At 43.8% G+C, this 15188-nt stretch overlaps 1 protein-coding gene across 1 annotated transcript; it reads right to left on the bottom strand.

Annotated features, from left to right (window-relative positions):
* Window positions 1-101: 101 nt before the first annotated feature.
* Window positions 102-15052, bottom strand: ALDH6A1 (aldehyde dehydrogenase 6 family member A1). The gene is made up of 12 exons (XM_083741379.1): window positions 14916-15052; window positions 11935-11985; window positions 11585-11659; window positions 9441-9602; window positions 8278-8356; window positions 7192-7494; window positions 5496-5617; window positions 4911-5100; window positions 4087-4268; window positions 2523-2702; window positions 1512-1610; window positions 102-1422 (listed from the first exon to the last, which is right to left on the bottom strand). Exons 1-12 carry the CDS (start codon window positions 14970-14972, stop codon window positions 1318-1320), a joined length of 1605 nt encoding a protein of 534 aa, XP_083597505.1. The 5' UTR covers window positions 14973-15052; the 3' UTR covers window positions 102-1317.
* Window positions 15053-15188: the final 136 nt, after the last annotated feature.

Below are 15188 nucleotides of genomic sequence, written 5' to 3'. Positions count from 1 at the left end.
TTTTGCCTTAATTCAATACAAAGTTTTAGCTTGCTGAAGTCAATGGGTTCAAGGGGATTTGTGCTATTAGATTGTTTTCCTGAAGAAGATCAGAAGGATTCTGAATTTAATAGCCATTTATTCATGATTAACACCAATGTAAGACACAACATACAGAGTATTAATCAATTCAATTATTCATTACCATTTTCAGTTTAAGCGCTTGCTGGTTACAAAAGGCAGAATATCAAATGGGTCCAATTTGTTTCATTAGACAACTTAAAAAATCACTGCACGGTTTCAAAGTGGAAGAAAGGACTTTGAGCAAGTTTTCTTATGCTACTTAACATCCCTATGAAGCCAGATAGTTTATCCCTCCCCATCCCATGACTGCATCACTCACAGCTAACCTATGCAGATCACACTGCTGTGCAGTTCAAGATGTCATCTCAAGTTGTATGTACTCCCACTATACAGGACTGCCTTTAAATAGCCCTAGAACCTACAATTCTCCTTTGCACTAGTGCAATGGGAAGTAATAGCCCCCTGAAAGCTAGACTGATAGAACCAATTGCATCTTTATGAAGGCTTATTATTTTTGATGCCATGATGGTCTAGCAGCCCCAGAAGCAAAGATCACACATGTTTTGGTTCCAAAAATATTTAGTGCATAAATAACGTATAGGCACATTGCTGTGTTAAGGTAGAAAATCTGTCTGCTTTAAAGCAGCTTGCATGCTGTTTCCATGCATCATGGGAACTAAAGCTCCCGCTGGTAAGGTTTCACTGTCTCTTTGCAACAGCTATTTTCTGTGTGTGAGATTCTTGGAGACTACTTATTAAAGTTGAGCACCTGCACATTTACTGCTCAATCCTGTAATGAGTAAATCTGTTTCTCTGAAGTATCCAAAGTTTATTGCAGGGGAAAGCTGAATTAGATTTTGACAGCAGGACATACCAGCTGTGAACAGAGAAACAGCAGTAACTGCAGCAATTGATTCTTAAACACTAACATCCCATGAAAAATAGAGTCTGGGTTCTCAGCACTAGGTTGCATGAGTGGGACAAGAGAAGCTGATTTTGTCTGTTTACACACAACAGATTATTTTCCCTAGAATTAAAGAAAATACCTTGGGTTAGCCAGTATGTAGATGAAAAAAAAATCTACATTTTGTGTTAAAGGGCCCTGGCCAATTTGATTTTAAATGCAGAGCCTGAAATGAAGCAATCTTTGTTATTTCAAGGGCAACAATGGCAACAGGGAATATCCAAGAGCAGCTTGCATCAGTGGGTGAAGAATACTTTCAGCAGCATCTTGAGCAAATTTAACAAGATGCTTTAGTTCCCCATGGTTGGCATAACGACGGCAGGCTTGGCATCAGTAGCATCTTCCTCCTTCCACTGAGAAGTGATTGTCTTCAGCTGTGTGTAGAAATGTACCCCCTGAAAGGGACAAAGAGTCAGATGTTTATATCAATTGGTGCTGCAGAATTGCTGGTTTTAGTTTTAACCATAAAACCTTAATGGATTACCTGTTTGCCATAGAAATTGGTGTCCCCCCTGAAAGACCCGCGAGAACCAGTGAAGGAGAACATTGGCAAAGGCACTGGAATTGGAACATTCACACCAATCTAAAGCAAAGCCAAAATTGATAATTTTATTATAAACCAAAGAAAATGCACAAATAAATCAAAAAAGAGTCAGGCTAGGCTCAAGGTAACCTGGATTCAAATCAATGCTCTGCTGTAGTCTCACTGGGTAAGCACTGAGCAGTTTCTTACTTTGTAACCTCAGGGCCAAAAAAGAAGAGAAAGAGAAAGCTTTTGCATTTTAAAAAACTTGCACGTTGAATGCAGTAATGCATTCAGCATCAGTTTGGTCCTCGGTTCGTTAATAAAATAGCCCTCAGTATCTCGTTGGTAGCATGGCAAATGGCTCCACAAAGGGAAAATGGGGCAAGTGCATTACATTCAGATGGAGATCTCTCAGTATGAAAGGCCACACAGGAAAGAGGACAAGGTTCTTGCACCTTTAGTGTTGGAGAGGGAATTTCCCAACCCTGCTATCCAACAATCTTTTCACTAAGAGATGCTAAAGATGGAATGTGGGACAGTCTGGATGTATAGCATCTGCTCTGTCATAATAATAATAATAATAATAATAATAATAATTTATTATTTATACCCCGCCCATCTGGCTGAGTTTCCCCAGCCACTCTGGGCGGCTCCCAATCAGTGTTAAAAACAGTACTGCCTTAAGATGTCTTCTGAATGTCAGGTAATTCTTTATCTCTTTGACATCTGATGGGAGGGCGTTCCACAGGGCGGGCGCCACTACCGAGAAGGCCCTCTGTCTGGTTCCCTGTAGCCTCACTTCTCGCAATGAGGGAACCGCCAGAAGGCCCTCGGCGCTGGATCTCAGTGTCCGGGCTGAACGATGGGGGTGGAGACGCTCCTTCAGGTATACAGGGATCTGTCATGGAGCTATGATGGAGCTAAAATAGTACCCTAAGCTGTTCAGCACGAACCTCAACCTTTACATACCTGCCCAACATCTACTAAGTGAGAGTACTTCCGAGCAGTGGCACCATTGGTGGTAAAGATGGCTGTTCCATTCCCATAAGGATTTTTATTTATTATTTCAATTGCTTCATTCAGACTGTCTGCTTCCAGAACCACTAGAACAGGTCCAAAGATTTCCTCCTTATAGCAGGTCATATTGGGCTGTCAAGAAAGAAGCAACTTTTAATTGTACCGCATGTCAGATTCTGCAGGAAATCTTATTCCTGACACTTAACACAGAAACATCCTTTTCCTTCACAAGTCATCACCCCAAAGGACCCTTCTGTTCCTTTTGATGAAATGGCTACCACTCTAGGCTATCATCCCTCCCTCCAATATTGAACTCGGATGGTGACTGCTGCCAGGATTGTAACCAGATGGGGAGACTAAGAAACAAGAAGGAGGCTATCACTAAGCTTGGGAGGGGAGAACCCCAAGGTTTGCAGAAGTACAAAAAAAAGGAGAACCACCGCCTAATGCAGGGGGTTGTGGAGAGCAAGAATGGTGAGGTCTGAATATACTCAGTAGGCAAGAAATGTAGATGAACAATAGAAAGAGGGGGGAAATGGATTCTTCTCTCAACAACTTCACAGTGGACTGGCAGGACGGAATGAAGTGAGGTTGCAAAATGTGTTGTAGTCTTGTGATCCCTACAATGACCCCAGTCATTTATTAAGCAGATTTTATCCCATCTTAGAGCATATTCCCTCGCTAGATGCTTTGCAAACATAAACATTTGAAAGGCACATTGAAACATCAGATACCGCTAATAAATGCCATGTTGCACAATTGTTCAAATGCCAGTCACATCTAAGGCATTCAAAAATGGGCCAATTTACCATTTTTTTATTCAGGGAAAGGATCTCCACCGCATTCCAGCCTTTATTATTCCTTATCCATCCATTCCCATATATCCACCAAGCATCATTCTTGAACTTCACCACTTTTTGACAACCATTCCACATTCTAGCCAGGGACGCGGGTGGCGCTGTGGGTTAAAGCTTCAGCACCTAGGACTTGCCGATCGAAAGGTCGGTGGTTCAAATCCCCGCTGCGGGGTGCGCTCCCGTTGCTCGGTCCCAGCGCCTGCCAACCTAGCAGTTCGAAAGCACCCCCGGGTGCAAGTAGATAAATAGGGACCGCTTACTGGCGGGAAGGTAAACGGCGTTTCCGTGTGCAGCTCTGGCTCGCCAGAGCAGCGATGTCACGCTGGCCACGTGACCCGGAAGTGTCTTCGGACAGCGCTGGCCCCTGGCCTCTTAAGTGAGATGGGCGCACAACCCCAGAGTCTGGCAAGACTGGCCCGTACGGGCAGGGGTACCTTTACCTTTACCTTTACCACATTCTAGCCACAGCTCACTTCAATAGCCAGGTATCAGGACATTTGCAACATTTCACTATGGCATAAAATATAGCTGTAGGCCAACACCAGTCTTTTGAAGACCAAAGGGAAGGCTACCTCTTGGAACATGCTGGATCAATGTTCATGTCTTCCTTAGTTTTAAGGTGTTTTAATTTGCACCTGCTGATCAGTACATCAGCTCACCTTGACCTTCGCAAGGATTGTCGGTCCAACAAAATTGCCATTTTCAAAACCTTTCACTCTGATATTTCGTCCATCAAGAAGGATGCTAGCCCCCTCCTTTGCTCCACTGTCAATCAGTTGACAGACACGCTCCTTGGCCTGGGGACTGATCAGCGGCCCCAGATCTGCTCCAGGCTGGTCTCCTATGACAATACACAAAACCTGCTCAAATCCTAAACTCTTCTTTTTCAACACCTAACAAAAATCAAGCAATAAAGCAAGCAATGTCAACATAGGAAATGAAACATGGTCCTCATGATGCAGCCTTGTAACACTGCTACATATTTAGCCCATCCAAGGCTAACTGTGCTCTTTAGCCTTTAGACACAGGTTTATTTTAATAGTGCCATATATTCTGATCCTTTTCAACGTAGCTAAGTGATTAGCTAGCCAGCTATGCAACTCTTAATTTTCGTGACAAGGCAGTGAAGTTCCATAAAGTGAACATGGTTTTTATTATAAGGTTAAATGCAATGAGTGTTCCGAGATCTTATTACATTATGAAAAAGCAGCAAATTTATTAGACACTTGAGAGAAACAATTTAATGGACAGAAGTTGCACTGATCATCTTCACGGCTCCAAAAATGAGCCTTTAACAAGCACATTACAACACACATTCTAATGCTCTAGATTAGACAACCTGTGGCTCTCCATGTGTTGCTGCATGACCTATGGTGAGGAATGATAGGAGCTGGAGCCCAACAACATCTGGGAGGCCACAGGTTGCCCACTCTTTTTCTAGATCTGCAGAAATTGGATTGGATTAAAACAAATGCATCGGCACCTGCATTAACTCGCAGCTTCTTGGCTCTCTCCACTAGTTCGGGCAACCAATTCCGAGCCTCTCCCACCAAGACTGCTGTGGATAATGCCATGCAACGTTGCCCAGCTGCTCCAAAAGCTGCTCCAACCAACTGATTCAGGGTGTTCTCCTTATTGGCATCCGGCATCACTACTCCATGGTTCTTAGCTCCCTAGAATGAAATGTACTTTTTTTTTAAAAAAAAAAGAAGCTGAATATATGCATATATTAAGCAACAGTAAGCATCAGTTTAAATGGTCCCAGACCTTCAAGGAAAATGTGGCTGTTACACCAATGTAAAATCAGAACCAAAAAGGGTGCAAGGTGTCACAAAACGTTTTTTACATTTTTGAGATCTTCTGCTAGATAATTAAGTGTTAATATATGGAGCATTTAAAGGTTTCGTGTTAACCATACTTAAAATGACTTTGAAGTTTGTTGTTTTCGACTGTAACATCAAAACTTCAGAAATACAATTCAGGACATTAAAATTATAGATTTTTCCAGGATCATCAACAACTATCCTATAAACAGAGATGTCAAGTGGTACATTTTGCAGAGTTTTACCATATTGGCCTGCACTCTCTTGCCGTTCTTGGAACCCCTTTCATAGATATATTCTCCAGCCTGATTAGATCCTACAAAGCTGATTGCTTTGATATCAGGGTGATCACAAATAAAATTCACGGCTGAAAAAACAAAACAAAAACAAAACACTGTTCATTATATCTTGTCAACAAAGAGCTCTCCATCTTTGTGCTGCGGCAACAATAACCTAAACAAATAAACCAAATTTCTCCCTACATATGTTAAGTAAAATAGAAACATCGTCACACCTCCCCCCCCAACTCTTTCCCCCCTTTCTTCCTAATGTTTCAACAAATGAAACTGATTTGTAAAAATGTCACATGGGGGGAACATGAGAAACATTGCACATACTTTTGTAAATCAATAAAACCTTTAATAAAAATACATTTTAAAAAATTAACCAAATTTCTCCCTCTCCCACACTCCAATGTTCTCACAGAACGTCCTTAAAACAAAAACACTCTCCCATTTGGGATATCTACTCGGCTCACCAAGCCTCACGCCTTCCTTGTTCCCAGATCACTGCACAAACACATGATCTGGACAAGCAAATAACCTGGTCACATTTGCAAATAGGGAAGACCAAGAGTGGTAGAAGGGGGAGATTTTTTCCTAGCCTTTCAAGGCATACCTCTTGAAGGAGTGGGGACTTGGCACCTGTGATTACCAGGATCAAAGTGGGAAAGATGGAGAAGGCACTTATTTTTAAACAGTTAAAAGACAACACAAGCACCCAATCTTGGCTATATAGCACATCCCTGCCTGCATGAAATCGACATGATATCAACCCCACTCTGCCCCTACACTACAGCCTTGGAGGCCTACCCTGCATTTGTTATTGTTATTATTGTTGTTGCTGCTGTTTAGTCATTTAGTCGTGTCCGACTCTTTGTGACCCCATGGACCAGAGCACGCCAGGCCCACGTCTTCCACTGCCTCCTGCAGTTTGGTCAAACTCATGTTCATAGCTTCGAGAACACTGTCCAACCATCTCATCCTCTGTCGTCCCCTTCTCCTTGTGCCCTCCATCTTTCCCAACATCAGGGTCTTTTCCAGCGAGTCTTCTCTTCTCATGAGGTGGCCAAAGTATTGGAGCCTCAGCTTCACGATCTGTCCTTCCAGTGAGCACTCAGGGCTGATTTCCTTCAGAATGGACACCATAGCCAGTGTGGTGTAGTGGTTAAGAGCGGCAGTCACATAATCTGGGGAACCGGGTTCGTGTCTCCGCTCCTCCACATGCAGCTGCTGGGTGACCTTGGGCCAGTCACACTTCTGTGAAGTCTCTCAGCCCCACTCACCTCACAGAGTGTTTGTTGTGGGGGAGGAAGGGAAAGGAGGTTGTTAGCCGCTTTGAGACTCCTGAAGGGGAGTGAAAGGCGGGATATCAAATCCAAACTCTTCTTCTTCTTCTTCTTGTTCTTCTTGCAGTCCATGGGACTCTCTCAATTGTTATTATTAGCTGTTTATTAAATTTCTATACTGCCTTTCATCTGAGGATCACAGGGCCGTTTACAATACAAAAACACAAGAATGCAGAACACTGTAACAAACAAAAGCAATTCCCCCTCCCCAGTTTATGGATTGTTTAATTAGCCAAAGGCCTGGGATAAGAGGAATGTTTTTGCCTAGAACATTTTGTAATGAATGGCGCCAGGCGAGCCTCCCCTGGAATTACCTGCATGTTGTCCGTGGATGATGTTCAGTGTCCCATCGGGGGCTCCAGCATCCTGCAGCAGCTTTGCAAGAAACATGAGGGCTCCCGGCACCCGCTCGGAAGGCTTCATCAAGAAAGTGTTCCCGCACACCATGGCCATGGGAAACATCCAGAGAGGAATCATGGCTGGGAAATTGAAAGGAGCTATGCCTGCGCACACTCCCAGAGGCAAGCGGTAGGTGTAAGTGTCCATATCTTTAGTGATGGAGGGAAGGGTCTCGCCCAGCATAAGGGATGTCACACTACAAGCATGTTCAACGACCTCTGCAACAAAGAACAGGGACTTCTCAGTTTACGAATCTCCCTGGAAACGCTCTTTTCCATGGGTAGGCAAACTAAGGCCCGGGGGCTGGATCCGGCCAATCGCCTTCTAAATCCGGCCCTTGGGCGGTCCCGGAATCAGCGTGTTTGTACATGAGTAGAATGTGTGCTTTTATTTAAAATGAATCTCTGGGTTATTTGTGGGGCATAGGAATTCATTTCTCCCCCCCCCCCAATTAAAATAGTCTGGCCCCCCACAAGGTCTGAGGGACAGTGGACTGGCCCCCTGCTAAAAAGGTTGTTGACCCCTGCAGTCTTTTCAATGTCCTCACAACCTGGCTAGCTTTTCCAGCTCCTGCACTATATCTCATACAATACAATCACCACTATCCAGAAATACCTCCTATTCCAACAGGGATAGGCTTCTGCTTGAGAATTACTTCGATTCAGATAATTAACAGGTGAGGTGGATTCATGTACAAATGGAGACAGGAAATACGCTAACGGGATTCTACCATAAAGGAATAATGTCGGTATTATCAGAAAGATATCGGAAAGGAAAACAAAGCTATTAGCATTTCAGAACATACTAAGCAAAATAAACAAAGCGAAAAAAGCAGAAGTGTTTTTAAAATTCATAAAGTACTCGGAATTCCTTCCTGGAAGGTTACAGAAGGGGCTATCCTCCCAAGGCCCTAGAACGCCTAGGACTCAGAAGTATTCTGCTCTTCCCTCAGCCCGTGAAAAGCCATTTTCTATGTACAGCAAGAGGTGCCGGCAGCTTACGGAGGCCTCGAAACACATCTCCCTCAGCATCAGCCAGGGTCTTCCCTTGCTCTAAGGTGATCAGTTTTGAAATTTCTTTCTGGAGATTAAAAAAAAAAAAGATAGTGAGAATTCCTGAAAGCGAGAAAAGGGAAACTCAACAAAGGTGGAAATAAAGCTCATCTACTGAACCAGAAGGCAAGAAGCAAGATTTACTGTGCTACAGGAGGCCAAGCGCAATAGTAGGGAAAAGCCACTTTGCACATGAGTAATCACCACCCTGCCCCCATCTTATTCCTGGCTGTATGCAGTTGGATGGGTCATTTGGACCACTCAGAATGAGAATAAAATGCAATATTGCAAAAGAAGAAGTCTTAAAGACTAATAATGTTATTCTGGCATAGGTTTTCAAGGACCACAGTCCACTACATCCTGTTTCTAGGCAGGCTATGAACTCTATGTACAGCAAGATAACATACCGTATTTTCGCCCTATAGGACGCACTTTGACCCCTCCAAAAATGAAGGGGAAATGTGGGTGCGTCCTATGGGGTGAATGCAGGATTTCGCTGAAGCCTGGAGAGTGAGAGGGGTCAGTGCGCACCGACCCCTCTTGCTCTCCAGGCTTCAGGAAGCTATCCCCCCAGCCCAGCAAGCTCCCAGAGCGAAGCCAAAGCTGCACACAGCTTCACCATCGCTCTCCAACCCGTTCTGGGGGCAGGGGAAGCTCGGACTTCCCCCACCCCCAGCCCCGCAAGCTCCGGGAGCTTCCCCCGCCCCAGCCCCTGGGGGGGGAATAATTTCCCCCCCTTTATCCCCCCCCCAATCTAGGTGCGTCCTATGGGCCGGTGCATCCTATAGGGCAAAAAAAACCTCCTGAACAGGGTAAAATTATTTAATGTGAGAATAGGCTTTATAGCCAAGGGCTATAAAATGGGAATTAAGATAGCCTTCCCTACAAAATAGGGAAGGCTAAGACCAAGGGCTATAAAATGATTGTTTTTCAATCAGGCGTTATACTAATATTTATTTATTAAATAAAAAAATAAAATTAGTATAACGCCTGATTGAAGAAAAACCCCACCACAAAGCATTTTACAAGAATAAATCAATAACATTATCAGGACCCACAGTTTAAAAATAACTGTTCAAAACACACACAATCTGGTCAGTCCAGTTCCTTACCAGATTGTCTTTGATGAGCTGTTGGTATCGCAAGAAGACTTGTTGCCGACTCAGAATGGATGTCTCAGCCCAGCTCGGTAGAGATTTCTTGCACGAAGTCACTGCTGCTTCCATCTCACTTTGTGTAGCTTTGGGGACACGACCAACCACTTCATTGGTGGCCTGTTAGAATAGTAAACCCAAAAAATGGTCATTATAAATGTGCCACTGACTCAGGATTGCCTTAACATAGGAATCCACAAATTGTGGCTAAATTTCAGGGCCAACTATTATCTTCTAGGAGCTAGCTGCAAAGTCTAGTCCAGCCCAACCTCAGTTTCAGTGGGTCACTCTTTCAAGTAAGGATATTTAAGTTTACGGCCTTAAATTCATGATAAACAGAGCAATCCTGACCCCTGACGTGCAGGGAGTGGTAGAATGCTGTGGCCATTCTTGCAGTCCATGACAGCTGGGATGGAAGTTTATTATTTTTTTGCACAATACCCACTCAATACCCATTACAAGGGTTGGGACAACCAGAAGCCAGAAACAATAAATGAAATGGCTCCAAATCTGCTGCAACAGACTTGCATGTCCTGTGCAAACAGAAAATGCTTAGCCGATTATGAACCTTCTTCTTTGAAGGCACTAATCCAGGAAGGGTGTCATCTCTAATATATAGAAATGGGATTCCTTGAGAATCCAAGATGGGGATGAATAGCAAACTTTTGAGTCTCAGCTGTAAAAATAATTCATTGCCACGTCTCTGAATAGGTCTGCAGGGGAGAAAAAGGGAATGCAGAATGCTTTGCTAACAGCACATGAACTCATGCCTGACAATCAGGGATTTCTCTTAGGGACTGTGGTGGATGACCCTTGCTCCGAAAAATGTGGTGAAAATTAAAAGGTTAAGGAACTCAGACCAGACCAAATTTCATTAAATCATACACAGACTGTTGGGGTCCACTTATTGGGCCCAATCTGCCTTGGTCGACTTTACTAAAACAAAACTCTACAAGAGAGAAAAACTCCCAATAATTACACAGATTAAAATAGATCAGAAAGTAAGAAAACATTAAGCACAACCTTATCCAGCGAATTAACATAAGCTCTTACATTTAAATCTCAATAGTCTGAGCAAGATGCTGTCAAAAGCCCAAATAAATGCTGACCTCGGCTTGGCTGGCTGGCTGTGGAGAGATCCCACCAATCCAGGTTTTATGGGAACTTAGACCATGGGTGTTCACCTCTTCCACCCCAATTACCTTGTGACACTGTCCTTGAAGAATTAACAGGAGAAATCTGTATGCAAGCTCAATATTTCTGAGGTTCTAACCCATGGGTAGGCAAACTAAGACCTGGGGGCCAGATCCAGCCCAATCGCCTTTAAGTCTGGCCGGTGGACGGTTCGGGAATCAGCGTGTTTTACATCAGTAGAATGTGTGCTTTTATTTAAAATGCATTTCTGGGTTATTTGTGGGGCATAGAAACATAGGAATTCGTTCATTCCCCCCCCCCAAAAAAAATATAGTCCTGCCCCCCACAAGGTCTGAGGGACAGTGGACCGGCCCCCTGCTGAAAAAGTTTGCTGACCCCTGTTCTAACCCATTCCCACAAACCAGTCTTAAAAGGGGTGATATCACCACAGGGACACACGGCTTTAAAGTTGACAGACTAGCCTCCACATAAAATCAGTTGCTTTGCCGCACTAAGAGGACTCAGGAGTACATTAAGCAAAATAATGTCAGTCATTATGTACCTACACATAGTGTCTGAAATCTTAAGCCAGGCATGGGGAACTCATAGCCTTCTGGATGGTACTGTCAACTCTCATCAGCCCCAGTCAGAATGGTCAATAGTCAGGGATGATGGGAGTTGTAGTCCAGCGACATCCAGAGGACCACATGTCCTCGCCACCGCTCTAAGCTCACTGCTTTAAGTTCCAGCCAAACAACTTTATTCCTCTGCCAGTGATAAATTGGAGCACATGACAGCTTATGCAGAAAGATGTTTTAAATTTTAAGCTAACGACAGCTTTGGAATTCAATTCCATTTTAAAGCGTTGCTCCTGAGTGCCTGTTCCTTGTTACACTGGTGAACTGCACAATCCAACCCTTTCCTGCCTCAAAGAAGAGAAGCACAAAAGAAAAGGGAAGATTACTTACTGGGTTGTGAATATCAATCCATTCATTACTTTTGGAATCAACAAATTTGCCATCAATGAACAGCTTGGTTGTTGGCTGCAGAATACAAAGGGTTGGTCAGTGCCAGAGTTTATCTGAATGCTGAAATACCAATCAAGCTAAACTCTTCCACATACTTAACATAAGGATTAAGTATCAATTCTTTTTTCCTTTATCTCCCTCTAATTCTCTTCACGGAGCTGCAGTCATTTATCTACAACCAAAGTTAATGAATACTGCCAGAAAAGTGGGTTGAGAATTTGCAATCCACAAGATTGTTTAAAGCCAATATGCTTGCAACTGAAACTTTATTTTGGGAGAAACCAACTCACCACTGAAGATGAATAGGAGGATGAAAAATGCCAATTTGCCTTCCTCTGGATCTACAAGATGGAAAAAACAGGAACACAGAACTTACTCAGCAGCACAGCTACAATTTTCTGTGAAGAAATTCAGCTACCCTAAATTCACCCAAGGCTGTGCCAGGAACAGTCGACGTATTCATTTTCAAACTGCCATAATTTACTATTGCTTTGTGTCATATGCAAATTTGTGTTCTCTTTTGCAGGTGGAGTAGAGCACCAAAGACTGAACTGGGGCCACAAATAAGTATTAATATGCCTGACAAACATGGAGAAATGAAGGCCCTGAAAAAAGACTGGGAAAATTCAGGGGCGGGGGAGAATGTTTTTCTGTTTTTCCCAGCGTCTCTTTTTTCTTTTGGCTTTCTCCCCAAATAAATAGAAAAAATCTAGGTTGCGGGGAATGGATTATGAAGTCATTTCCTTTAGAACGATGAATGAAATGTTTAAGACAAAATGTTCCTATATCTAGTCCCCCAAAATTATATCTAGAAACGATGTAACAGGAAGACTTTTTTGTAAGACTATGTACAGTATCAGATCATTACAATTCCTGTACACAAAGGACAAGCAAATCCTGAGTTGCAGACAGAGAACAACCCACAAATGCAGGCGCAAGATGCATTTCTGTGGAAGGAATTCAACATCATGCTACGGTGATTGTTCTGTTAGGGCAAGCATTTTGGCTTGCCAGACAAAATTATCCCCCCTGTGCACTGTTGCAGGAGTTCTCTTGAACCCCTCCCCCCTCCACAAGCCAATTTCAGGTGGCATCGAGTGGTGTACGGGAAGGAAAGTCCTTGCCCAGAGCTTCTGCTAATGAAACTCATTAGTTGAATCCCACCCAAAAGGAAAAGGTAGAGAAGCTTGTTTCAATCCATGCAAGCCTTCAGTTTTTAGACATTCATGATAAAAATGAGATATAATAAGAATAATTCTTATTTGAAACATACATTTATGCTTATGAGGTTTCGGGGGGAAAGTACTAGACTGTATAAATATTACCTTTGGGGGGAAAGCTAGCATTGTCAGAGGATAATATTATTTTAAATTATCTATCTATGACTTGGAATTTGACAACTGGTCAACATAAATAGATTCTCCGCACCCTCACTACTGCTAAAATACTGATATTGATAGAAGAGATGACAACTATTGCAAAATACAAATGGAGAGCTTATACACATAGACTGCATATGGACAAATATTGTTATTTGGAAAGCATTTATAAAAATATAGGTTATAAATAAATGTATATGTATTGGAATAATAATTTCATTTATAGACATTTGTGTTATATATGTATAGAATTATAGGGGTTTTTGTATTTTTATGCACCTTTTCTTTTCCTTTTTCTCACTTTATTTTGTTCATCTGAAATCTTTTCAATTGTAAATTTAAAAGTCCATAATAAATATGATGGCAACATAATCCATAGCTTCTCAACCACGATTCATACTCACCTGAGATATGGATATACAGTGGTACCTCGGAAGTCAAACGGAATCCATTTGACTTCCAAAATGTTCGGAAACCAAGGCATGGATGCAGATTGGCTGCAGGAAGCTCCTTCAAAATTGTCAGAAGGAACTTCCTATGTACTTTTAAGCCACTTGCAAATATTCCCTTGGGTTTGTATGACTACGTTTCTCCATAGCACTCATTAATCACAGCTCTTCCTACCTTTCAGAGCTTTTAGCCAATGAGTGAGCAGGCTCCTATCTCACAAAGCAATTCCTTCAAACGTTCCTTGAACATTTTGCTTTTGTTCTACAAGGGCAAGAGATTATTTTATGTTTAAAGGAACTCAGAAGTCTGGGCCTGATATAGCTGTACCCCCCTGCATGAACTCCCGCCGAGGGCCCTGTATCCATTTGTCAAAGAAAGCTAAAAAGGTTTATGGCTCCTTCCCCTTCTCCAAACTTCTGCACTGTCTCTTTCAAGTTTCATAGATGAGACTGTAGTAAGGAACCTGCAAGATTTTCCATTGTGCATTTCATTTGGAACTACAGCATGTCACACAGTTGTAGAGGGCAGTAACCAATTCAGTAGTCATTTCAAACACAACTTGTGGGTAATTAAGATCAACAACACATATGTTAATTCTGTACTGAGACAGGTTTACTCGGGTTGTAAGTCGCTTTGGGGTTGCCCCAGGGTTGCAATTGACAAATAAACAAGCAAATACTCTGCAAGGCAATTAGAGAGTTGAACTGTCATGTATGAACGGATCCCTGCATGTACGTGGCCCCATAATCACAGAGCGGTGTGTGTTGAAGGCGGCTATGCACACTTACCACGGAGGAATTTAGCAGAACTAGCCTCCAGGTAAATAGGCATAGACCAGCGTGCACTGCATATATTCAACAGTGCTTTAGACTTTGGAAAAGTACAATCTAAAGCAAGGTGGGCAGAAGATAAGCCCACCAGCCAATTTTCCGTGGGATTCTTCTTGCAAAGGGCTCCTGCCTGCATGGATCCCGGTCTGATCCTACAACACGCTTTGCGATGTCCTGAGGCGGCTTATGCACACTCAGGGATAACTGAAAGCAAATGGGAGCGACTGCACCTTCGCCTTTCAGAAATCCCGAGTGTACCGTCGCTTCGCACGTGAAAAAGCAAGCGCGTCCACCCACTCAAGGCTGAAGTTCGCTGGCTCCTGCGAAGCGATCCCCTTCGCCAGCCAGATTTCATCGGCTTTTGCAAGAGGGGCGGAGCGAGTGTGGTGGGACGAGAGTCGATCCCGCTCCAGGGGCTATTCCAGGGGGGTGTAAATTATCCCCCTGCCCACTCGCCCGTATGTGTGCTTGGGAGTATTCAGGAGGGCAGGTGAAATGGAGGAAAGGGCAAGATCTCCCGCCTCCCGCGGACCCGAAACCCCCAAGAGGAGTCCTTCCCCTGCCCACCCCATTCTCTTTCGGGGCCGCTCCCCCTCCAGCATGCAGTCTCACCCCGAGCCAGAGGCGCCGCCCTCCCTGAGACCCCCGAGCCGCAGTCACCGCCGCCATTCTGCCAGCGACCACCTGCCAAAAAGCGCCCCGCCCACCTCCAGCTCAACGATCGAACCCCGCCCGAGCTTTGAGCTTGGCCAATGGAATCAGAAGTCCCGACGTTTTCTCCTCCCCTTTCTCCCTTAGCAAGCCAATGGGATAGTGCTGGAACCTGCCTCGGACCCGCCCCTTCAGCTCCGGATTCCGATTGGCTACGTTGCCGTCAACGCCCCC

This window comes from Podarcis gaigeae (genome assembly GCF_964106915.1).
Source record: "Podarcis gaigeae genome assembly, chromosome: 1".
Lineage (NCBI taxonomy): Eukaryota > Metazoa > Chordata > Lepidosauria > Squamata > Lacertidae > Podarcis > Podarcis gaigeae.
The sequence above is the reverse complement of the archived record's forward strand: the minus strand, read 5'-3'. Positions and strand labels throughout refer to the sequence as shown.